Source organism: Pongo pygmaeus, chromosome 19 (assembly GCF_028885625.2).
Source record: "Pongo pygmaeus isolate AG05252 chromosome 19, NHGRI_mPonPyg2-v2.0_pri, whole genome shotgun sequence".
NCBI lineage: Eukaryota > Metazoa > Chordata > Mammalia > Primates > Hominidae > Pongo > Pongo pygmaeus.
The window spans coordinates 37,789,033-37,806,485 of NC_072392.2; the positions used below are offsets into that span (position 1 = coordinate 37,789,033).

General features: G+C 48.6%; 1 protein-coding gene across 8 annotated transcripts in view; it reads left to right on the forward strand.

Annotated features, from left to right (window-relative positions):
- Nucleotides 1-17,453, forward strand: part of LOC129016775 (tensin-3-like) — a 310,903-nt gene that overhangs the window by 73,835 nt on the left and 219,615 nt on the right. For all 8 annotated transcript variants that reach the window (XR_010124801.1, XR_010124802.1, XM_063657179.1 and 5 more), the window contains exons 4-6: nt 9,839-9,891; nt 12,229-12,400; nt 14,559-14,609. Coding sequence is in view for 6 of the 8 variants with exons in the window: in XM_063657179.1 (XP_063513249.1) it covers nt 9,839-9,891; nt 12,229-12,400; nt 14,559-14,609 (276 nt within the window). In the remaining 2 variants the exon portion in view is untranslated. The remainder of the gene's footprint in view (nt 1-9,838; nt 9,892-12,228; nt 12,401-14,558; nt 14,610-17,453) is intronic.

The window sequence follows — 17,453 nt, forward strand, 5'->3', positions numbered from 1 at the left end:
TGGTGGAGGAATCAATGAAGGATGAACAAATAAATGCCTTGAAATTTGCCAACTGAATGTTGTTCAGGTTGTTGCCTTTGAAAAAGATTTTACATGTATTTATTCTCCATTTGCTTGGTGAAACAAAAACAGAATGTGCAGAGGTGTCTCAGCCCAACCTGTTTAACTGTCCCCACCTCACACATAGCCCGGCAGCTGTGATCTGTGTCTCTCGTCACCATGCCCTTCATAGTCCTGCTTCCTTGCGGATTTGTCCGTTGCTTTTGTTTCTTTTGATTTATTTATTTGTTGGAGATGGAGTCTCACTCTGTTGCCCAAGCTGGAGTTCAGTGGCACCATCTCGGCTCACTGCAATCTCCACCTCCTGGGTTTGAGCGATTTTCCTGCCTTAGCCTCCGGAGTAACTGGGACTACAGCCACATACCACCACGCCTGGCTAATTTTTTGTATTTTTAGTAGAGACAGGATTTCGCCATGTTGGCCAGGTTGGTCTTGAACTCCTGGCCTCAAGTGATCCACTTGCCTCCACCTCCCAAAGTGCTGGGATTACAGACGTGAGCCACTGTGCCTGGCCTTTTGTTTCTTTTTACAGAGCTGTTTACATTGCTAGTTTTCAGGGCGGGTGAGGCTGCTAGGAGCAGCGCACAGGCCCTGGGGACAACCAGGGGAGCTGATATTCTCACTGCAGGCTTAGGCCTTGCTGGGATTCCTAACATGACGTCCATAAAAGGGCTTCTTTTTCTTTTTTTTCAGACAGCGTCTCAGGCTGGAGTGCAATGGCACGATCTCAGCTCATTGCAACCTCCCCCTCCCGGGTTCAAACAATCCTCCTGCCTCAGTCTCCCAAGTAGCTGGGTTTACAGGCACCTACCACCACACCTGGCTAATTTTTGTATTTTTAGTAGAGACTGGGTTTCACCACGTTGGCCAGGCTGGTCTTGAACTCCTGACCTTGTGATCCCCTGCCTTGGCCTCTCAAAGTGCTGGGATTACAGGTGTGAGCCACCATGCCCTGCCAAGGGCTTCTTTTCTTTCCTCTTCACCAAAAGCCAGTGAGGACAAGGAGAGGCAGGGAACGGGGTGCCATGTCTAACCGACCCTGGCTCAAGGATCCTGGCACTGCCCTGCACCCATATTGGCCCGTGGGTAAGCAGGAGCGAGGGCCAGTGCTAGTCACTGCTTCTTTGGCCAGCCTGGGCTGTAGCTAGAGGCCTGGCAGATAGTGGAGACCTGCTTTCTGCCAGTGGTCAGAGCCCCCCTGGGAAGAGGGATGGTCACCTCCACTCCAGGGTCTTGGGTCTTAGGGAGGCAGAGATGCTAAGGGGACTGCTTCTTAAAGGGTAGTCTTGGGGAATTACATGAGAAAGCACTTAAAAAATATGTATTACCGTTTTCAGTACTTGAGTAGGCACAGGATACTGAGTTCAGCTCAGTGGGTGAGAAAAATCCGTAGTTTATAGTCATGTGTATCCAAGTCACAATATTAGCTTTTACCCAGCTGTCAAGCTGATACTTAACCACATTGCTATTCTGTGGGCACTGTCTTCCTAAATAGGCCCCAGTTATTCCATGTTATAACCTTGGGAAGGAGCAGATGTCACTGCTTTTCATCCTACTCTTCTTTTAGATAAGCCTGTTAAAGTCAGTGGGTACATTTATTTTTGTTAACCCAAAACTAAAGCTAACTAGCTGTCTGTTATTGAAATCTAACAACAGCATCCTCATGCCTCTTCAGATGGCCAGATGACTCCACAGCCACTTTGGGATTAGTGGTTCATTTCTTCCTTTCTTCATTCTACAGACTGCTGTGCTGGGTGGCTATTGCGTGCAGAGTGCCACCCGAGAGGCTAGAGATACCTCTGGGAGCTAGACTGCCAGTGCCTCTGCTGGATCTGCATGGGAGGGGGCTGTAGAGCTCAGACGACAATTCACAGTTAGTTGTTTTCTTGTAGTTGTGGTCGACACAATAAAGTAGACCAGGGCTGGACGTGGTGGCTCACGCCTGTAATCCCAACACTTTGGGAGGCCGAGGAGGGCAGATCACCTGAGGTCAGGAGTTCAAGACCAGCCTGGCCAACATGGTGAAACCCCATCTCTACTAAAAATACAAAAATTAGCCAGGTGTGGTGGCAGGCACCTGTAATCCCAACTACTGGAGGCTGAGGCAGGAGAATCACTTGAACCCGGCAGATGGAGGTTGCAGTGAGCCAAGATCACCCCACTGCACTCCAGCCTGGGCAACAGAGTGAGACCCTGTCTCAAACAAACAAACAAAAAAACAAACAAAAAAAAAAACAAAACAAAAAGGAGACCAAAGTAGAAAGAATATATTAATGGCATCCCGACTCAGGTCGGGTAGGGAGATCAGATTATGCTTTGCTGGAAGTTGCCATCTGAGCCAAGTGCTTTGAGAAATCACAGGAGTTAACCAGGTAAAACTGGGACACATGATGAGGAGCATTCTAAACTGTGTGTGGTATGTGCAAAGAACCTGGGGCAGGAGGAAGCAGAGCGGGTAAGGTAGGGACAGGGAGTGAGGGAGGCACACGAGGAGGCAGGGGCTGGCTCACCCAGGGCTCTGAGGACCAGGCTGAGCACCTGCCTTTCACCCCATGGCAATGGGACGTCAGTGAAGGATACTCCATTTGAAATGCCGCACTAGCATTAATTGCATGACACAGGCTTGGTTTGCTGCAGCTGAGCTCTACTCTTCGGACTGCCTTCCACCTGCAGGATACGCACCCATGCCAGGTGCACAGTGCTGAACGTCGAGCAGTGACTTCCCTGGGCAATGGAGATTCTGTACAGTTTAACTGGATGCATCGGCAACATACAGTGCAAGGCTCAGGGACAATCTGCAGTGAGCAAGGCTAGCTTGTTAGTCTCAGGCAGGCATTGGACTTTTTTGTCTTTATTCTATGAACAGCCTGACAAGGCAGACATCATTATCCCGCTCCACAGATGGGGTCACTGAGGCTCATGAGTGCCCTGGCCCAAGATTCTGTAGCTGGCAGGTGGTGTGGGACTCACACCCAGGTCTGTCTGATGCCAGATTTCATTACTATACTGTGAGGTTTTGGAAACTTTTGATTTGTTCAAACAAGCAGTCGAAGGACACAGGTTAAAAAAGAACCAAATTCTGGCTGGGTACGGTGGCTCACGCCTGTAATCCCAGCATTGGAAGCCGAGGTGGGTGGATTGCCTGAGGTCAGGACTTTGAGAGCAGCCTGGCCAACATGGTGAAACCCTGTCTCTACTAAAAATACAAAATTTATCCAGGTGTGATGGTGGGTGCTTATAATCCTAGCTACTAGGGAGGCTGAAGCAGGACAATCGCTTGAACCCAGGAGGTGGAGGTTGCAGTGAGCCGAGATTGTGCCACTCCATTCCAGCCTGGGTGGCAGAGTGAGACTCTGTCTCAAAAAAAAAAAAAAAAAAAAAATCGAATCCCCACCAGAGTTGGGCTCTCATTGATTACAAGCTTGTCTCGAAATTAACCTTCCTGTCAGGTGGGGGCTCCCAGATCCTCACCTGTGGAGACAAACATCAAACCAACTGGAATCCCATCCCGCCTGGGGAGGATCCCATGTCTCCCTGGGACGTCGTGGACTTCAAGGAAGCTTTGTTGCAGAGGGAATGGGGCCTGTGTCTTTCACTCTTCCCTCCTCCCTGTGCTCCCCCTCTGCATGCCCCACATGGGTGAGTGCAGAGGAGGCTGCTGGCTTTCTGGTGAGTGTGCTTACTCCTGCCCGGGTGGTGGCCATGGTGTTGATGTGACAGCCAAGGGAGCAGCTCCAGGGTTGGCTGCTCTGGAAATGTGCTTTGGCAGTGGCCTTGGGGAATCTCCAGTGGCCTTTTCAGTCCCAGCAGTCCACGGCCTTGCCTCCTTCCGCCAGGGCCCCCGGCCTCCTGCTGTCTTCTCTGCCTTCGTTAGGTGGATTTGCTTGGCTCTTCCCTCGGTCTGCTCCCAGATGTGCAGAAAGACTCTTTGAAGCTCAGGTCTTCCTTCTGATCAGGCCTGTCCTCCTGAGCAAGAAGCCACAGTTCACAGTGGAAAGCATGGTTCTCATAGAGATACTAGAGCGAGCATCACCACATGTTCTAGAGTTGTCCGCTGGTCTTGGCAAATGGCACGTGGTGGGGTGGGGCGCTGTGGGATGAGATGAGGCTTTAGGGTAGGGTCTTTAGGGTGAAGCCTAGGGTGTGCTAGGATAGCGCACTGCAGGATGGCGCCCTGCAGGAGGGCACATTGGGACCGAGAACTGTAGGGTCACTGCAGGACCATTTGCCATAGGGCCACTGTGAAAAGCAGGTTTGCCCTAGTGTGCCATGCGTGGATTGCTAACTCCAAGGTGAGATCGGGACATGAGCACACAGTCCTGGCAAGAGGAGGGAGATGAGGCTGAGGCGAGTGGAGGACCTTTCCTAAGGCTGCAGGTGCCAAGCGGTGGACCCTTAACTTGGACCCAGACTGCCTGATGTGGAGCCTGTGTGCTTTGCCATGAGGCTAGGCTGCTTTCTCCCAAAAGAGGTGTTTTTGCCTTCCTGCCGCTTAGTCTGCTCTCACCCACTGCGTGTGACACACTAGGAAGTGCTCTGTCCTGGGCAACAGAGCGAGACTCCATCTCAAAACAAACAAACAAACATATGTGGAACCAGAATGACCCTCCAGGCAGTGCATCTAATTCTTTATCTGAGGAATGCCTCTCCTCCCTTTTCACTCACTGACTCAGGGAGTCCAGGGCTGGGATGACCTCCAAGTGTTTGATCCACAGCTGTCATTTTACCAGAAGAGAAAGGGAGTTTAGTGACCTCATTGAGTCCATGGGGCCAGTTTGTCACATGGCCAGGATGAGCTCCAGGACCTGTAGAAGGAAAATGCTTCTAAAGAGCAGTCTGGCCGGGCACGGAAGCTCACGCCTGTGATCCCAGCACTCTGGGAGACTGAGGCCAGTGGATTGCTTGAGCGTCAGAGCAGCCTGGACAACATGGCGAGACCCCCATCTCTACAAAAAAAATACAAAAATTAGCCGTATTTGGTGATACATGCATGTAGTTCCAGCTTCTTGGGAGGATGAGGTGGGATGATCACTTGAGCCCAAGAAGTCACTGAGAGGCTGCAGTCAGCCGTGATCACGCCACTGCACTCCAGCCTGGGCGACAGTGAGAGCTTGACTCAAAAAAAAAAGAAAAAAAAAAAAGCAGCCTGGAACAGGGCGGTCTTTGCAGGCTTACCTTCTGCAGGTTTAACCTTAACCACAGATTCTACCTGGGCCCCCCTTTTCCCTTTCTCTTATTTGGGTGTTGAAGGCTGTGGTAAGAGCATGCCAACAGGGACACAGGTGAGGGAGGCATGGGCTGGGCAGAGGCTGGGTGGGAGGCTTTGCTGTCTGGGTTTTTTCACCCTGGAAAACAAGAGAAAAAAAGAAGCAACTTGTGTTTCTATCTCATGGGAACTCTAATCACGAAGGGCTTGGATTTGATCGCCATCGGTGCTAGGGTCCAGAAGGAAACCACAGCTTGGGAAGGCTTCTGAGGACGTGAGCGGGCAGCTCTCTTTTCAAAACACCTAGAGAGTGGAACCCCGTCTCTACTAAAAATACAAAAAAATTAGCTGGGCGTGGTAGCAGGCACCTGTAGTCCCAGCTACTTGGGAGGCTGAGGCAGGAGAATGGCAGGAACCTGGGAGGTGGAGCTTGCAGTGAGCTGAGATCATGCCGCTGCACTCCAGCCTGGGCGACAGTAAGACTCTGTCTCAAAAAAAAAAAACAAACAAACAAACAAAAAAAACACCTAGAGATAGTGAGTTTGCAACACAGATTTGCAGGACTGGTGCCTACAAGTAGAGAGAGTTTTTTAAACCTTGTATGAGGTTAGGATTTCGGGTTTCTCAGGAGCCAGGTTTAATAAACCTATAGCAAGTTAGTTTCTCAGTCATCCTACAGTCATGAAATGCATTATTGTGCACACACAGGGTTTAGATTTGTGCAACCCAAGTGTAGGTATATTGTTTACTTTCAAATAAAGACTCAAAGGGACATCATATCCCTGAGTCTCCTCTTGACAAGCACAGTATTTTGGAAACTCTTGGCAGTAGTTCCAGTTCAGTATGGGGCTTGGTTCTCATTTTAGTCCAAGTCAAAGCAGCTGAGGGGGTTCTACCCCAGTGTGTCAGGGGGACCTGTCATAGGCATGTCCTCTACTTGATTCCAGATTTAACCCCTGAATGATTCAGGGGGATTTTAGTGCACATCAGATCTCAGATGCTGACTTGGAAGTGACGGAAGGGCCATAGTTTCTCTCCCCTTTTTGGCACAGGGCTAGAACAGCTCCCCCAAGCAAGAGTCTTTTATCCTCACTGATGTTCATGTGATTCAGGGGCAGCCTGTGCAGGAGAGGGTGTGGACCACCCAAAAGCCAGGAGATGGAAGGAGAACAGAGTTTCGGCATCAGAAGGTGCTACTGCAGCTTAACTGTGGGATTCCAACACGCCCGCCCACCAAATCCTCGTTTCCTCATCACCATCCGTATGTTACCATCCTGTAACATGTAACATAGGGATGGTGATGTCTGCTTACTGGGGTTTCTGCTGGGCTCCGTGCAATGCTCTTCAGGGTTGTGCTATGGAAGCTGCTGAGCACCACATACCTTGGAGGTGGCCAGGCCTGGGTTTGCACATCTGGAGGCATGAGGTGGACAGATGCGGGTCTGGGGCTGGGGATTCGAGTGGGTGTTGAACTCTCTGTGTTCTTGGAGGGTGGCCCTGAGATGTGCTGGGTCTCGCCTCGATTTTAAGTGGATGTAGACTTACATAGAAAATTGGGCATGTTGGGGGACGGGCTGAGTTCCTCCTTCCTACCCCTCTTCCCAATACAGAGGTTAAGGAAGGAGTGTCTCTGGGCAATGCTGGGACACTTCACAGGAACCCTGCATTTCTGAACACTTCATGGAAGCAACTTTGTGCAATTCAACACTTTTTCTGACTTTTCACCAGCTCAGGTGCTGGGGCCTCCCTGTGGTGATAGCACAGATTACAGTTTCCTCCATTGGCCTTGACCTTAGAAATTATGTAACTATTGATTTAAAAGGTTTTTTTTGTTTCTTTTTTGGCAGTGGTTGCAATTTGTATGGTTTCCGGGTTTGAACATTGGAGTTACTGTATCAAGGCGTATAATGCTGAATTGGATTCAGAGATTATTGGATTGAGAAGATCCCGTGGGTCTGTCTGACCTGCCCTTCTCACTCTGCAGCTGAGGAAATGGGCCCTGGGTCCCGTCAGGGACAGCAGAGTCCTCATGCCTTCTGGGACCCTTCCCTCCTTCCCTCCTGCCGTCAGGGCCCTGCCTGAGGGACAGTGACACTCCTACCCCATCACGTTGGTGCCGGCAGTGAGCAGTCACGTATTTGTGTGGTTGTCATCTTGGAATGATGTGCCATGTGAAAGTTAAATAGCTTTGCCCAATGAGTTATATAATGCTGTTTGTATGTTAAGTTGCATGCCAGGCTTTCACGGTCAAATGATAAGCGTGACATAGGGTCTGAAGCGACAGCCCACTTGTAGGAACTGGGCCAGGGTACTCCAGCATGGCATTGCAATGGGAGTCACTGTATTTTGGATGTGTGGTCTGGTCAAGATGTGGGACACATATAGTCAGATCCTGGTGGGTTCATATAAGACCCAGGACCATGGTCGGTCAAACTCCTTGCTGTTCTCCCCTGAGATGTTGGCTTATTGAACACTTTTTTGAAGTAAATGGGACCCTGGTTAAGCTGAATTTCTCTTTGATGGGATTGGTTCTATTAGGATTGCATCTGAGCTGCTTGAATTTGAGTCTTACATGTACAGGTTGTATGAATTAACCTAAACGGGTTTTTGATGTATCATTTCCTTACTTTTCGGAGACTTCATTTTAGTGCATTCAGTTTGCTTCTGGGATTGCATTCTAAATACTTTTTTTTTTTGTTTATTTGTTTGGGACAGAGTCTTGCTCTGTTGCCCAGGCTAGAGTGCGGTGGCACGATCTCGGCTCACTGCAACCTCCTCCTCCCAGGTTCAAGTGATTCTTGTGCCTCAGCCTCCTGAGTAGCTGGGATTACAGGTGTGCGCCACCACACAGGCTAATTTTTGTATTTTTAGTAGAGACGTCGTTTCACCATGTTGGCCAGGGTGGTCTTGAACTCCTGGCTTCAAGTGATCTGCCCACCTCGGCCTCTGAAAGTGCTGGGATTACAGGTGTGAGCCACTGTGCCCGGCCGTATTCTAAATACTTTTTATACACACTGACAAGTTGTCCTCTGAAATCTTGCATCTGTTTATATTTCACCAAAACTTTAAAAAATGTTTTCAAGATTTTTATTTTTGCTGCTCTACTAGGCAAAAGAGTAGTCTCCTGTTTTGTAGCTGTCTAGTCTGAGCTGTGAAAGGCTTTGGGTTAGGGCTTTGAGAAGATCAGAGGAACATGTTTAGAGCCTCCTGCAGCTTTGTGGGCACAGGGGATGAGCAGGGGGTGCACCTCAGAAGTCGGGGTGGGCGGGGTCTGGAGACCACGGGACTTCACTTGACCAGGTCTGCCCAGCACGGGCAGTGGCCATGCGGTGCCAGGCTGGGTTCCAAGCCATTGACAGAATTACCTCAGTGAATCCCTGGACAGCTCCATGAGACTGGCCCTGTCTGTTACTATTCTCACTTCAAAAGGCAGGAGACAAAGAAGTGGAGTGACCAAGGGGCTTGCCCAGGGAAAGCAATGAGGAGGTGGACCCAGGGCTGAGCTCACCAGCACCTTGGTGTAGAACTCAAGAGCACACCCCTAGATCCTGCCCCTGTCTTGGGAGGCTGAGACGATGATCTCTGCTGTTTTGGAATTGGTACTAGGCTTTGCATTGCTATGATTTCAGGAAAACATCTGTATTGTTGGTCTCCGAAATATACATAGAATTTGTTTTCTGTTCATTTCTTGCCAAAGGAGTCCAGGTGAGCTGCACCTGCCTGAGTGGGATCCCAGGTGTGATCGGGGGTGTTGATACCTCTGATGGTGGTGTCTGTGGGCCTGCTTTGATCGGGGAGCAGGAGGAGTGCTGGAGGCTCTGTGTCCCCCCAACTCGGGGGTCTCTGGGCTCATGTGTGCAGCATTACCTGGCTTGGGCCAGAAAGAGACTTCGAGGGAGCCCTGTAGGGGGTGTCTGGGTTTCCCCATTCACCACTGCCATCTGACAAGATCGCTTCCCTCTTTGAGCCCCAATTTCCTCACTTCTGAAATATTGGAGAGCCTTCTTACTCATACAGTTGCTGGGCATTTTTCCTGAAATAGTAGATCTCTGTCACCATAGTATATAACAACCCTTATGCACAAGGAAGAGTTACATAACTGTAAAGTAATTATAACCCGAGTCTCTTCTCTCTGTTGAATAGGCTCTTTAAAAAAGAGTAGGTATGATTGACAATTCCTGAAAGTCACTCATTAATTGGTTCTTTCAAGTAAATAATAGCAGCCATGATAGTCATAGTGCTGGTGTCATCTGGCACCTCCCGTGTTGGATGGCAGGGCACTGTTTGCACGCCAAGTGATGCCTACCTTGCCCTGACTGGAGGGTGGCCTCACTGGCTCCTGTGGAAGCCCGTCCTGATGCTAGTTAGTGGCATTGCGTCCTCTGGTGAGCTGAAGCACACAACATGGTGTAGACCCTTCTGAGGTGATAAGGTGAGCTAGCAGTTATGATTGACTTGCAGTTTATAATTAAACTATGGGACAGCTGTCATTGTTCCCTCTCAGTGGTGTCTGTGTCATGTAGACTGGCAGGAAAGGAAACTTCAAAATGACCCTTGTTTTGTTATTTGCAGGCTCCAGGGAGTTCCACACTGTCCAGTTCTCTCTGCCATGATAAACCTCTGTGGTGAGTGTCTGTGTGGGTCATGCATTCCTGTGTCTCTGGCTGTAGGTCAGCTCTCCACAGAGGAAACTTGGGCATGGCATCATTTTATTCTGTAGAAATCATAATTTCTGTTTTGGTTGTAAACATTGCCAATCAAAGGTGATACAGGCCACGTTTTCTATCCGTTTCTAAATGCTGTGTCAGGGTCAGAAGCCCAGCTGGTAGAAACACCTGTGATTGTCTTTGAATAAATAATTGCACTGCTGAGGCCTGATTGTGCAAGTGTCACTTTTGGGGGAGACTCCAGGGTGTGCTGGCAAGAGCCCCTTTAGAGCAGATGATGGGGGCCCTGAGCCAGCATTTTCTGGAGAGGCACTCACTGTGGATCCTCATGACCGTAGGAAGCGCTTCATTTCTGTTCTAACAGTGTTCAATTTGACTTGGAATTAAATCCATGTCTGATAAATAAGGTAGAGAAAACAAAATCCTTGGGAATTGTTTGGATGCTGATTTGAACAAATCAACCTTAAAAAATAAATGTATGGGCCGGGCGCAGTAGCTCACGCTTGTAATCCCAGCACTTTGGGAGGCTGAGGTGAGGAGACCATAAGGTCAAGAGATCGAGACCATCCTGGCCAACATAGTGAAAACCCATCTCTACTAAAAATACAAAATTAGCCGGGTGTGGTAGTGCATGCCTGTAATCCCAGCTATTCGGGAGGCTGAGGCAGGAGAATCCCTTTAACCCGGGAGGCAGAGATTGCAGCAAGCCGAGATTGTGCCACTGCATTCCAGCCTGGCGACAGAGTGAGACTCTGTCTCGAAAAAATAAAAATAAATAAAAATAAAAATAAATGTATGGTATTGGATGTTTGATGTTATTATTTCTTTTCAAGGTGTGATAATGGCGTTGTAGACATTTTAATCAAAAAGTGCCCTTATCTTTTAGAAATCAATACTGCAAGATTTATAAATGAAATTACATAGTATCTGGGATTGCTTTAAAGCAATCAAAGTGGTGGAGGAGATTGCTGGGGGTATTGATGGACAAAGGTTAGCTGTGTGTCGGTAATTTTGAAGTTAGGTGATGTGGGTACATGGAGGTTTGTAAAACCATTTTATATGGTTTTGAATTTTTCTAAAATTAAAAGAAAGAGAGGAACACATAGGAGTAGTAAAAATGAAAACTCCAAAGCTGGTGGCAGCACTTTGGAGGGACTTAAGGACACGTCCTGTGGACCCATGCCTCTGGCTTTACCTCATGGGGGCACCGATTGGGTTTGACCTCATCCCCTCTCCCTGGAACCTTTTCCACCTCCTCCTGGATACCACCCTCAGCCCTAATGTTAGGAGCCCTCCTGGGAGGGGCTCAGGCCTCCCTGGGAACCACAGGGCTGGTGGAGAATCTGTGGTCTGTGGGAGGCCCTTGTCTCCAGTCACATTGGGTGCCTGGCTCCCACACTGCCAGTCCTGCCCACGTCCTCAGGCTGCTGGCCATGACATGACCATTTCTACCCTCTTCCCTCTTCCCTCCTCCACAGTCTTCATCTCACACTTGGGGACCTGCCCTGGCCACCTGGGCCCCTGGCTGGGTGGCCAGCCCCACATTCTACTCTGCATCCACCTGGCCTGTGGTTAGCTGGGTGGCGTCCCAGCGGGGCCCCATGGAGCTCTTAGCCTTCTGATAGGAGTCTGCTGAGTTGCTGCTCAGTAGATGAAAGGCCGCTTTGATTATGCCCCAGCTGGTCCCCTCTCCACGTGAGGTCCTGCCTCCTTCTTGGGCCTGTAGGGTCCTCCACGACCATAGCTGGCCACCTCACCAGCCTCATCCTTGGCCACACCTGCCCCAGGATGCCACATACGGACACGAGGAGCTGCTTGCTGATGTTTGGCTTCTGCTCACACCATCTCCTCTTCCTCCTGGCCCCCTCCCGGTGTCCCCTCGTGCCGACCTTGATACCTCGGAGCAGGGTTGAGGCTCCCTCTCCAGGAGTCCCACCTTGAACCCTGTTCCCGCTCCCAGTGAAACCACAAAAAGTCCTTCCCGCCTTCGTGCTTTTGCATCTGAGCCCATGTGTCACTGCTCTGGGTTGCTTTCTCTTTGTGCGTTCCCTGGCTGCAGCTTGCGGTACCCTGTCATGCCCTGCTAGGAAAATTCAATCTTGTGCCCCTCCCCACACTGCCCACCATTATGGGAACACAGCGCAGAGGCTGTGCACACTGTAAATTCCCGTAGCTGGCCGCCCAGGTGCTGGTGTGAACACCCTGGGGATGAGTGTCCGTCGTCTTCACCTTTTTCCTAGGGGATGTCTGTTGTCTCCTTACCCTGCTTCTGATCTGCCCACTGCTCTCTCGCAGGCTCGTCATCCTGAGTCCCACCATGGAGGAGGGCCATGGGCTGGACCTCACTTACATCACGGAGCGCATCATCGCCGTGTCCTTCCCCGCCGGCTGCTCCGAGGAATCCTACCTGCACAACCTGCAGGAGGTCACGCGCATGCTCAAGTCCAAGCATGGGGACAACTACCTGGTGAGAGGTGGGCAGCTCCGGGAGCCTTTGGGCAGGCTCTGCAACAGGCACTGTGTAGGGATGGGCACTCACAGAACACTGGTTTACACATGAGGGAGAAGCTCAAGGGCCTGGGCTCACACAGCTGTCCATGTCGCCCTCGTCCTGTGTCTCTCTGCTGCCACGCCTGGGGAGGAGCCTTATGTGTCTCTGTAGGTAGCTTTCAGGGACACACGACTGCTGACCACAGGGATGGCTGTTGCCTCGTCCTGCACTCATCAGTGAGGCTGGCTCCCCAGTGCCTTGGGACATGTCCCCGGCCAGCCACCCCTGCACTCCCATGCTGCATCCCTGGTATCAAAAGACAAACTTGTGACTCTCCTCCTGAGCCAGAAATTAGGAAGACAAATTAGGTGGGCACCCAAGAAACCAGGGGCTGCCCTGGAGACAAGGAGACAGGTTGATTTTCAAAACACACGTGTCGAGTTGATGGTGGAGCCACATCTTAGGAATAAATAATACAGAACAGCTTCTCACCATCTCTCACCCTCTGATTGGCCCCTTGTTTTCTGTTCCCATGGTTGGTAGCCCAGGTGGAGGCTGACTTCCTTCTGCTGTCAACAGTCACTAATGGGATTGAATGACAGCTCCCTGGCACCCTCTCTCTACCTGCCTTCTTATCTCTAGTAAGGAGGCCTCCTTATCTGTGGTAAAGCTAATCTGCCCCGCAAGCCTACAAGGTGGTCATTGTCTTCCTTGTTGGTCTGCTCCAATGACTGGGGCACCAGTGGCTGGGAGAGGTGGACCCAAGTGGCAGAGTAGGATGTGGCCTCCGTCTGATGCCAGAGCAGCCCTGGCCCGGGTGCTTCCTGTGTCCTGACCCCTCCCCAATCCTTGATTCACTCAAGCTCCTGCCTCTTTCTCGTCTTGAAGCCCATCTTGTCTGTGACCTGGCAGTGGACAGGAAGTGGTGGCCAAGCCCCATCTGATGGTGGTGCCTCTCACCAGGGGCCCTCTCCTCCCCAGGGCTTCCTCCTTCATCACTGAGGCAGTGTGCTCTGCAGGACCATGGCTCCTTCCTTTGGAAGCCACTCCCAGGCTGGTCAGCACATCCCGAGTCTCCTCTCTGGCCATCCTTCCCCTCTTCCCCAGTCCACCTTCCCCAAAGAGACCATGCAGAGGGCCTGGAGCCCTGGCCAGCACCTGTCTGTGGGGCCTTGTCAGGGCCAGAGCTCTCCCTGCAAAATGGCTATGGCAGGGATCTTTTTCTTGTGCAGGGTTAAGAAATGAACTGTGGGTCTCAAAGCAGCGCCCCCCCTTGTCATAAACAGGGCTTGCTGGGTGACCAGGACAAGCCCCCACCCTTCACTTTCCTCACATCTCTGACTCTGAAGTGAGAGGGACATTTAGTTAATTTTTAAGGCTCCTTGTTGCTGGAACATTATTGTTATTATTTTTTTCATTTTGAACTACTGGAGTATTTAGCAAGGTTCCACAAATGGCTGTGATTTTTTCAGTGAACTTAGGCCGTGGCTCTTGGCTGGGCATGAACTCAGCCCTTTCCAGGCCTGGGGCCACCAGGCCATAGAGGAGGGACTGCCTTCCCCACCATGTGCCACCTCTCTATTGGGTCAGTTTGTGTTGTCAGGAGCAAGACCATGGAATTTATTTTATATATATATGTATATATATTTTATATTATATATTTTTTATGTGTGTGTGTGTATATATATGTGTACATATATATATCCTGTATGTTGGGATATTTTGTAGCCATGAGAATTAAAAAAAAAATAGTAACACGGTAAATTGCCTGGTTTAATACTAGTTAACGAAGTAGAATATAGACTTTATGTGTAAGGGTTCTGTATGCCATCCTTATCTTATTTATTTTATTTGTTTTGTATTCTGTGACCACACACGTCTATATTTTTCAATCTTTTCTGATCCTCAGTACCTGGAAGGGAAACATCATGTAAAAATGCAGTGTGTTTTCTCCTTTCATCTCTGATGTCAAGGATTTGTCTAAAAGCTTTTTATCCCCCAATTTGTGAGTGTGAAGATTTTAGATATTTTTTTAAAAAATTAGTATTAATTAAAATTAAATAAAAATTAAAGTATTAATTTTTTAAAATATTAAAATCTATTTTACGCAAGGCATTTTTTCTCTCTTTTATAGGTATTGAATCTTTCAGAAAAGAGATATGACCTTACAAAGCTTAACCCAAAGGTATGGAGTTCATCCCTTTATATTCTGCATTTTTGAAAAATGTAAACAATGCTTATTTTGTGCAAAAATAATTTGCTACTAGTCTTTGTGGAATGTGACTTGATAAGGAGTATTAGGAATTGTTCATATCAATTGTTTTAATTACTTTTTTTTTCAGTTTGAAATAGTTAGAGATTCATAGGAAGTTGTGAAAATAATACAGAGATCTCCTGTACTTCTCACCCAGTCTTTCCAGTGGGAGACTCTTACAACACTAATAGTAAAATATCTAGGTCAGGAAGTTGGCATTGGTATAGTCCACGGACCTCACTCACATTTCCCTGGTTTTGCGTACATGTGTGTTTCTCGGCATCGTGTGTATAGATGATAAATACTACATATATATGTATAGAACAAATCTATACACGTGATGCTTCCTCCTCCCGCCTCCTGGGATCTTTCATATATACTGCATATATATATGCATGGAACAAATCTATAACAAATATATGTATAGAACAAATCTAAACTGCATCATGTGTATAGATTTGTTAAGCCACCACAAACAAGAGACAAAACATTTCCATCAGCATGGGGCTCTCTTCTCCTAGTATCTCTTTATGGTCATAGTAATCCACTCCTTTCATGATAATTTTCATTTTTTAAAAAATTGTTAAAATTTTTTCAAATTTTACTTTAAGTTCTGGGATACAGGTGCAGAACGTGCAGGTTTGTTATATAGATATACATGTGTCATGGTGATTTGCTGCACCTATCAACCTGTCATCTAGGTTTTAAGCTCCTCACGCATTAGGTATTTGTCCTAATGCTCTCATTCCCCTTGCCCCTCACCCTTCATGATCATTTTCAATAGCAAAGCTTGGGATAATTTTAAGACTCAGTCAACATAAGTTGTGGTAATATATGTATGTATATTCTATATGTTGAAATATTTTGCAGCCATTAGAGTAACAGAGCGGAAACATGATAAGTTGCCTATTTTAATACTAGTTATCAATAGTAGAGTATAGAATTTATGTATAATGGTATCTCAATTATGCTGAATGTATATGGAAAAGAGACTAAGGGATTCATGAAAACATTGCAGTGGTTATCTTTGAGTGGTGGCAGCGGTAGTGACTTTTCCTACTTCCTGGCAGTTTTCTGAAATTTCCAACAATCTTACACTATTTCTACGACTTTCATCGTAAGATAGAGCCCCTTGTCCTCACCCTACTGACAAAAGGAAATCAAAGGAAAAGCAACACCCCCATGTGGCCACAGGCCACTGTGGACTTCTGTGTGCCTCAGGATGCTCAGAGCTGCAGTTCTGTACCGAGTCACTGTGTCTTTAGCACATGGTGGTGATTTTCTTTGTCCAAGCACCAAACTTAATCAGGGTTTTGAAGGTGCTTCCTCCTTAAGTCCTGCCTTTCCAGGAGATTGTCTCTGAGGTGTTGTCTGCACAGTGTGGGAGATGGCTGGCTGCACTCTCCAAACTGGGATTTTAACCCGAGTGGGGAGATTTTGGCAGCAGCTTGGGCCTAGGACTGCTGTTTGAGATCTCACTGGACTGCAGCCCTCTTCACACAACCTGCACCATCGGCAACTCAAAGACCTTTCTAGAATTGTCACCCCAGCTGCAGAAGAGCAGATGAGCCCCTAGAGGAAGAGGCATCACGTGGGCAGTATAATGCTTTATTTTTTCTTCCCAGTGAAGGAAGTTGGTCCTCGTGCTCACTGAGTTTTAGGAAAGGGTCACCCAGCATGTTCTTTACTCCCAAATGAAATGTATCGATGATGAAAGAAGTCATTGTGAGATGGCCTCAGAAGGTTTCAGGAAATGGAAACTGAGGGAGCTCCCCTCTCTTGTTGCACATCATGGATGTGGGCTGGCCGGAGCTCCACGCACTGCCCCTGGATAAGATGTGTACCATATGCAAGGCACAGGAGTCCTGGCTGAACAGCAACCCCCAGCATGTGGTCGTCATTCACTGCAGGGTGAGCGCACCCCCTCTCACATTTGGGGGTCTGGCTAGGCTTTAGCCTTTGGAGTTGAGATGGAGACAACTGCTGCATATGAGCACATTTCCGCTTTGAGCTGGTGTGATGCGCTCCTTATGGGTTTGTCTTTAGGTTTTCCTACTTGCTCTTAAAGAAGGAAACAAAGAGTTATCACACCTCCCCAAGTTTGGCCTTAGAATTTATAGGATTGTGGTCCCTGAATGTGTAGCTGGACATTTGAAACTATTGACCCCAAATTGACCACAGTTATGAGAGCAAATCGTTTCGTTTTTATTAAATTTTATTTTTCATGGAAAGCCCTCCTTTTCAAAACAGCTATGCCCTTTTCAGATGGACTGTGTCAGACTTTCCATGCCGTCTTGAGTTATGGTAATCAGTTGATAGACTAGATGATGGCATGATGCCATTGCAGTAAACATGTCGTCCTTTCCACGTGGAGCCATTGCAGTGCAGATGTGGCCTGTGCATCTTCACAGAGTGGCTGGGACTGTCTGTGTGTCAGCCCCAGCAGGCTTGGTGGATGCCGGCAGCCCAGGTGCATAGCTGGTGGGCACTCCTCCTCCTGGCTGCATCGGGTTCCTTCCATGCTTCCTCCTCCTACCTCCTGGGATCTTTCCTCTTAATTCCCAGTTTTCTCAGCTGCTTTGCACTGCTCCTCAAATGTGATTGGTGTTGAAAGGGGTTGGACTGAAAGCAAACTCACTGAGGGGTAAGCGTGTGAAGCTTAACCCTCCTGCCAGAAACTTACTATTAGAGAAAAGCTCTTATCCCAGTCACACCTTGAGTCAGGGAGGAATCCTTTGGGAAAGGATGTAGCCAGGGGGCTGGGGTCGCTGTTCG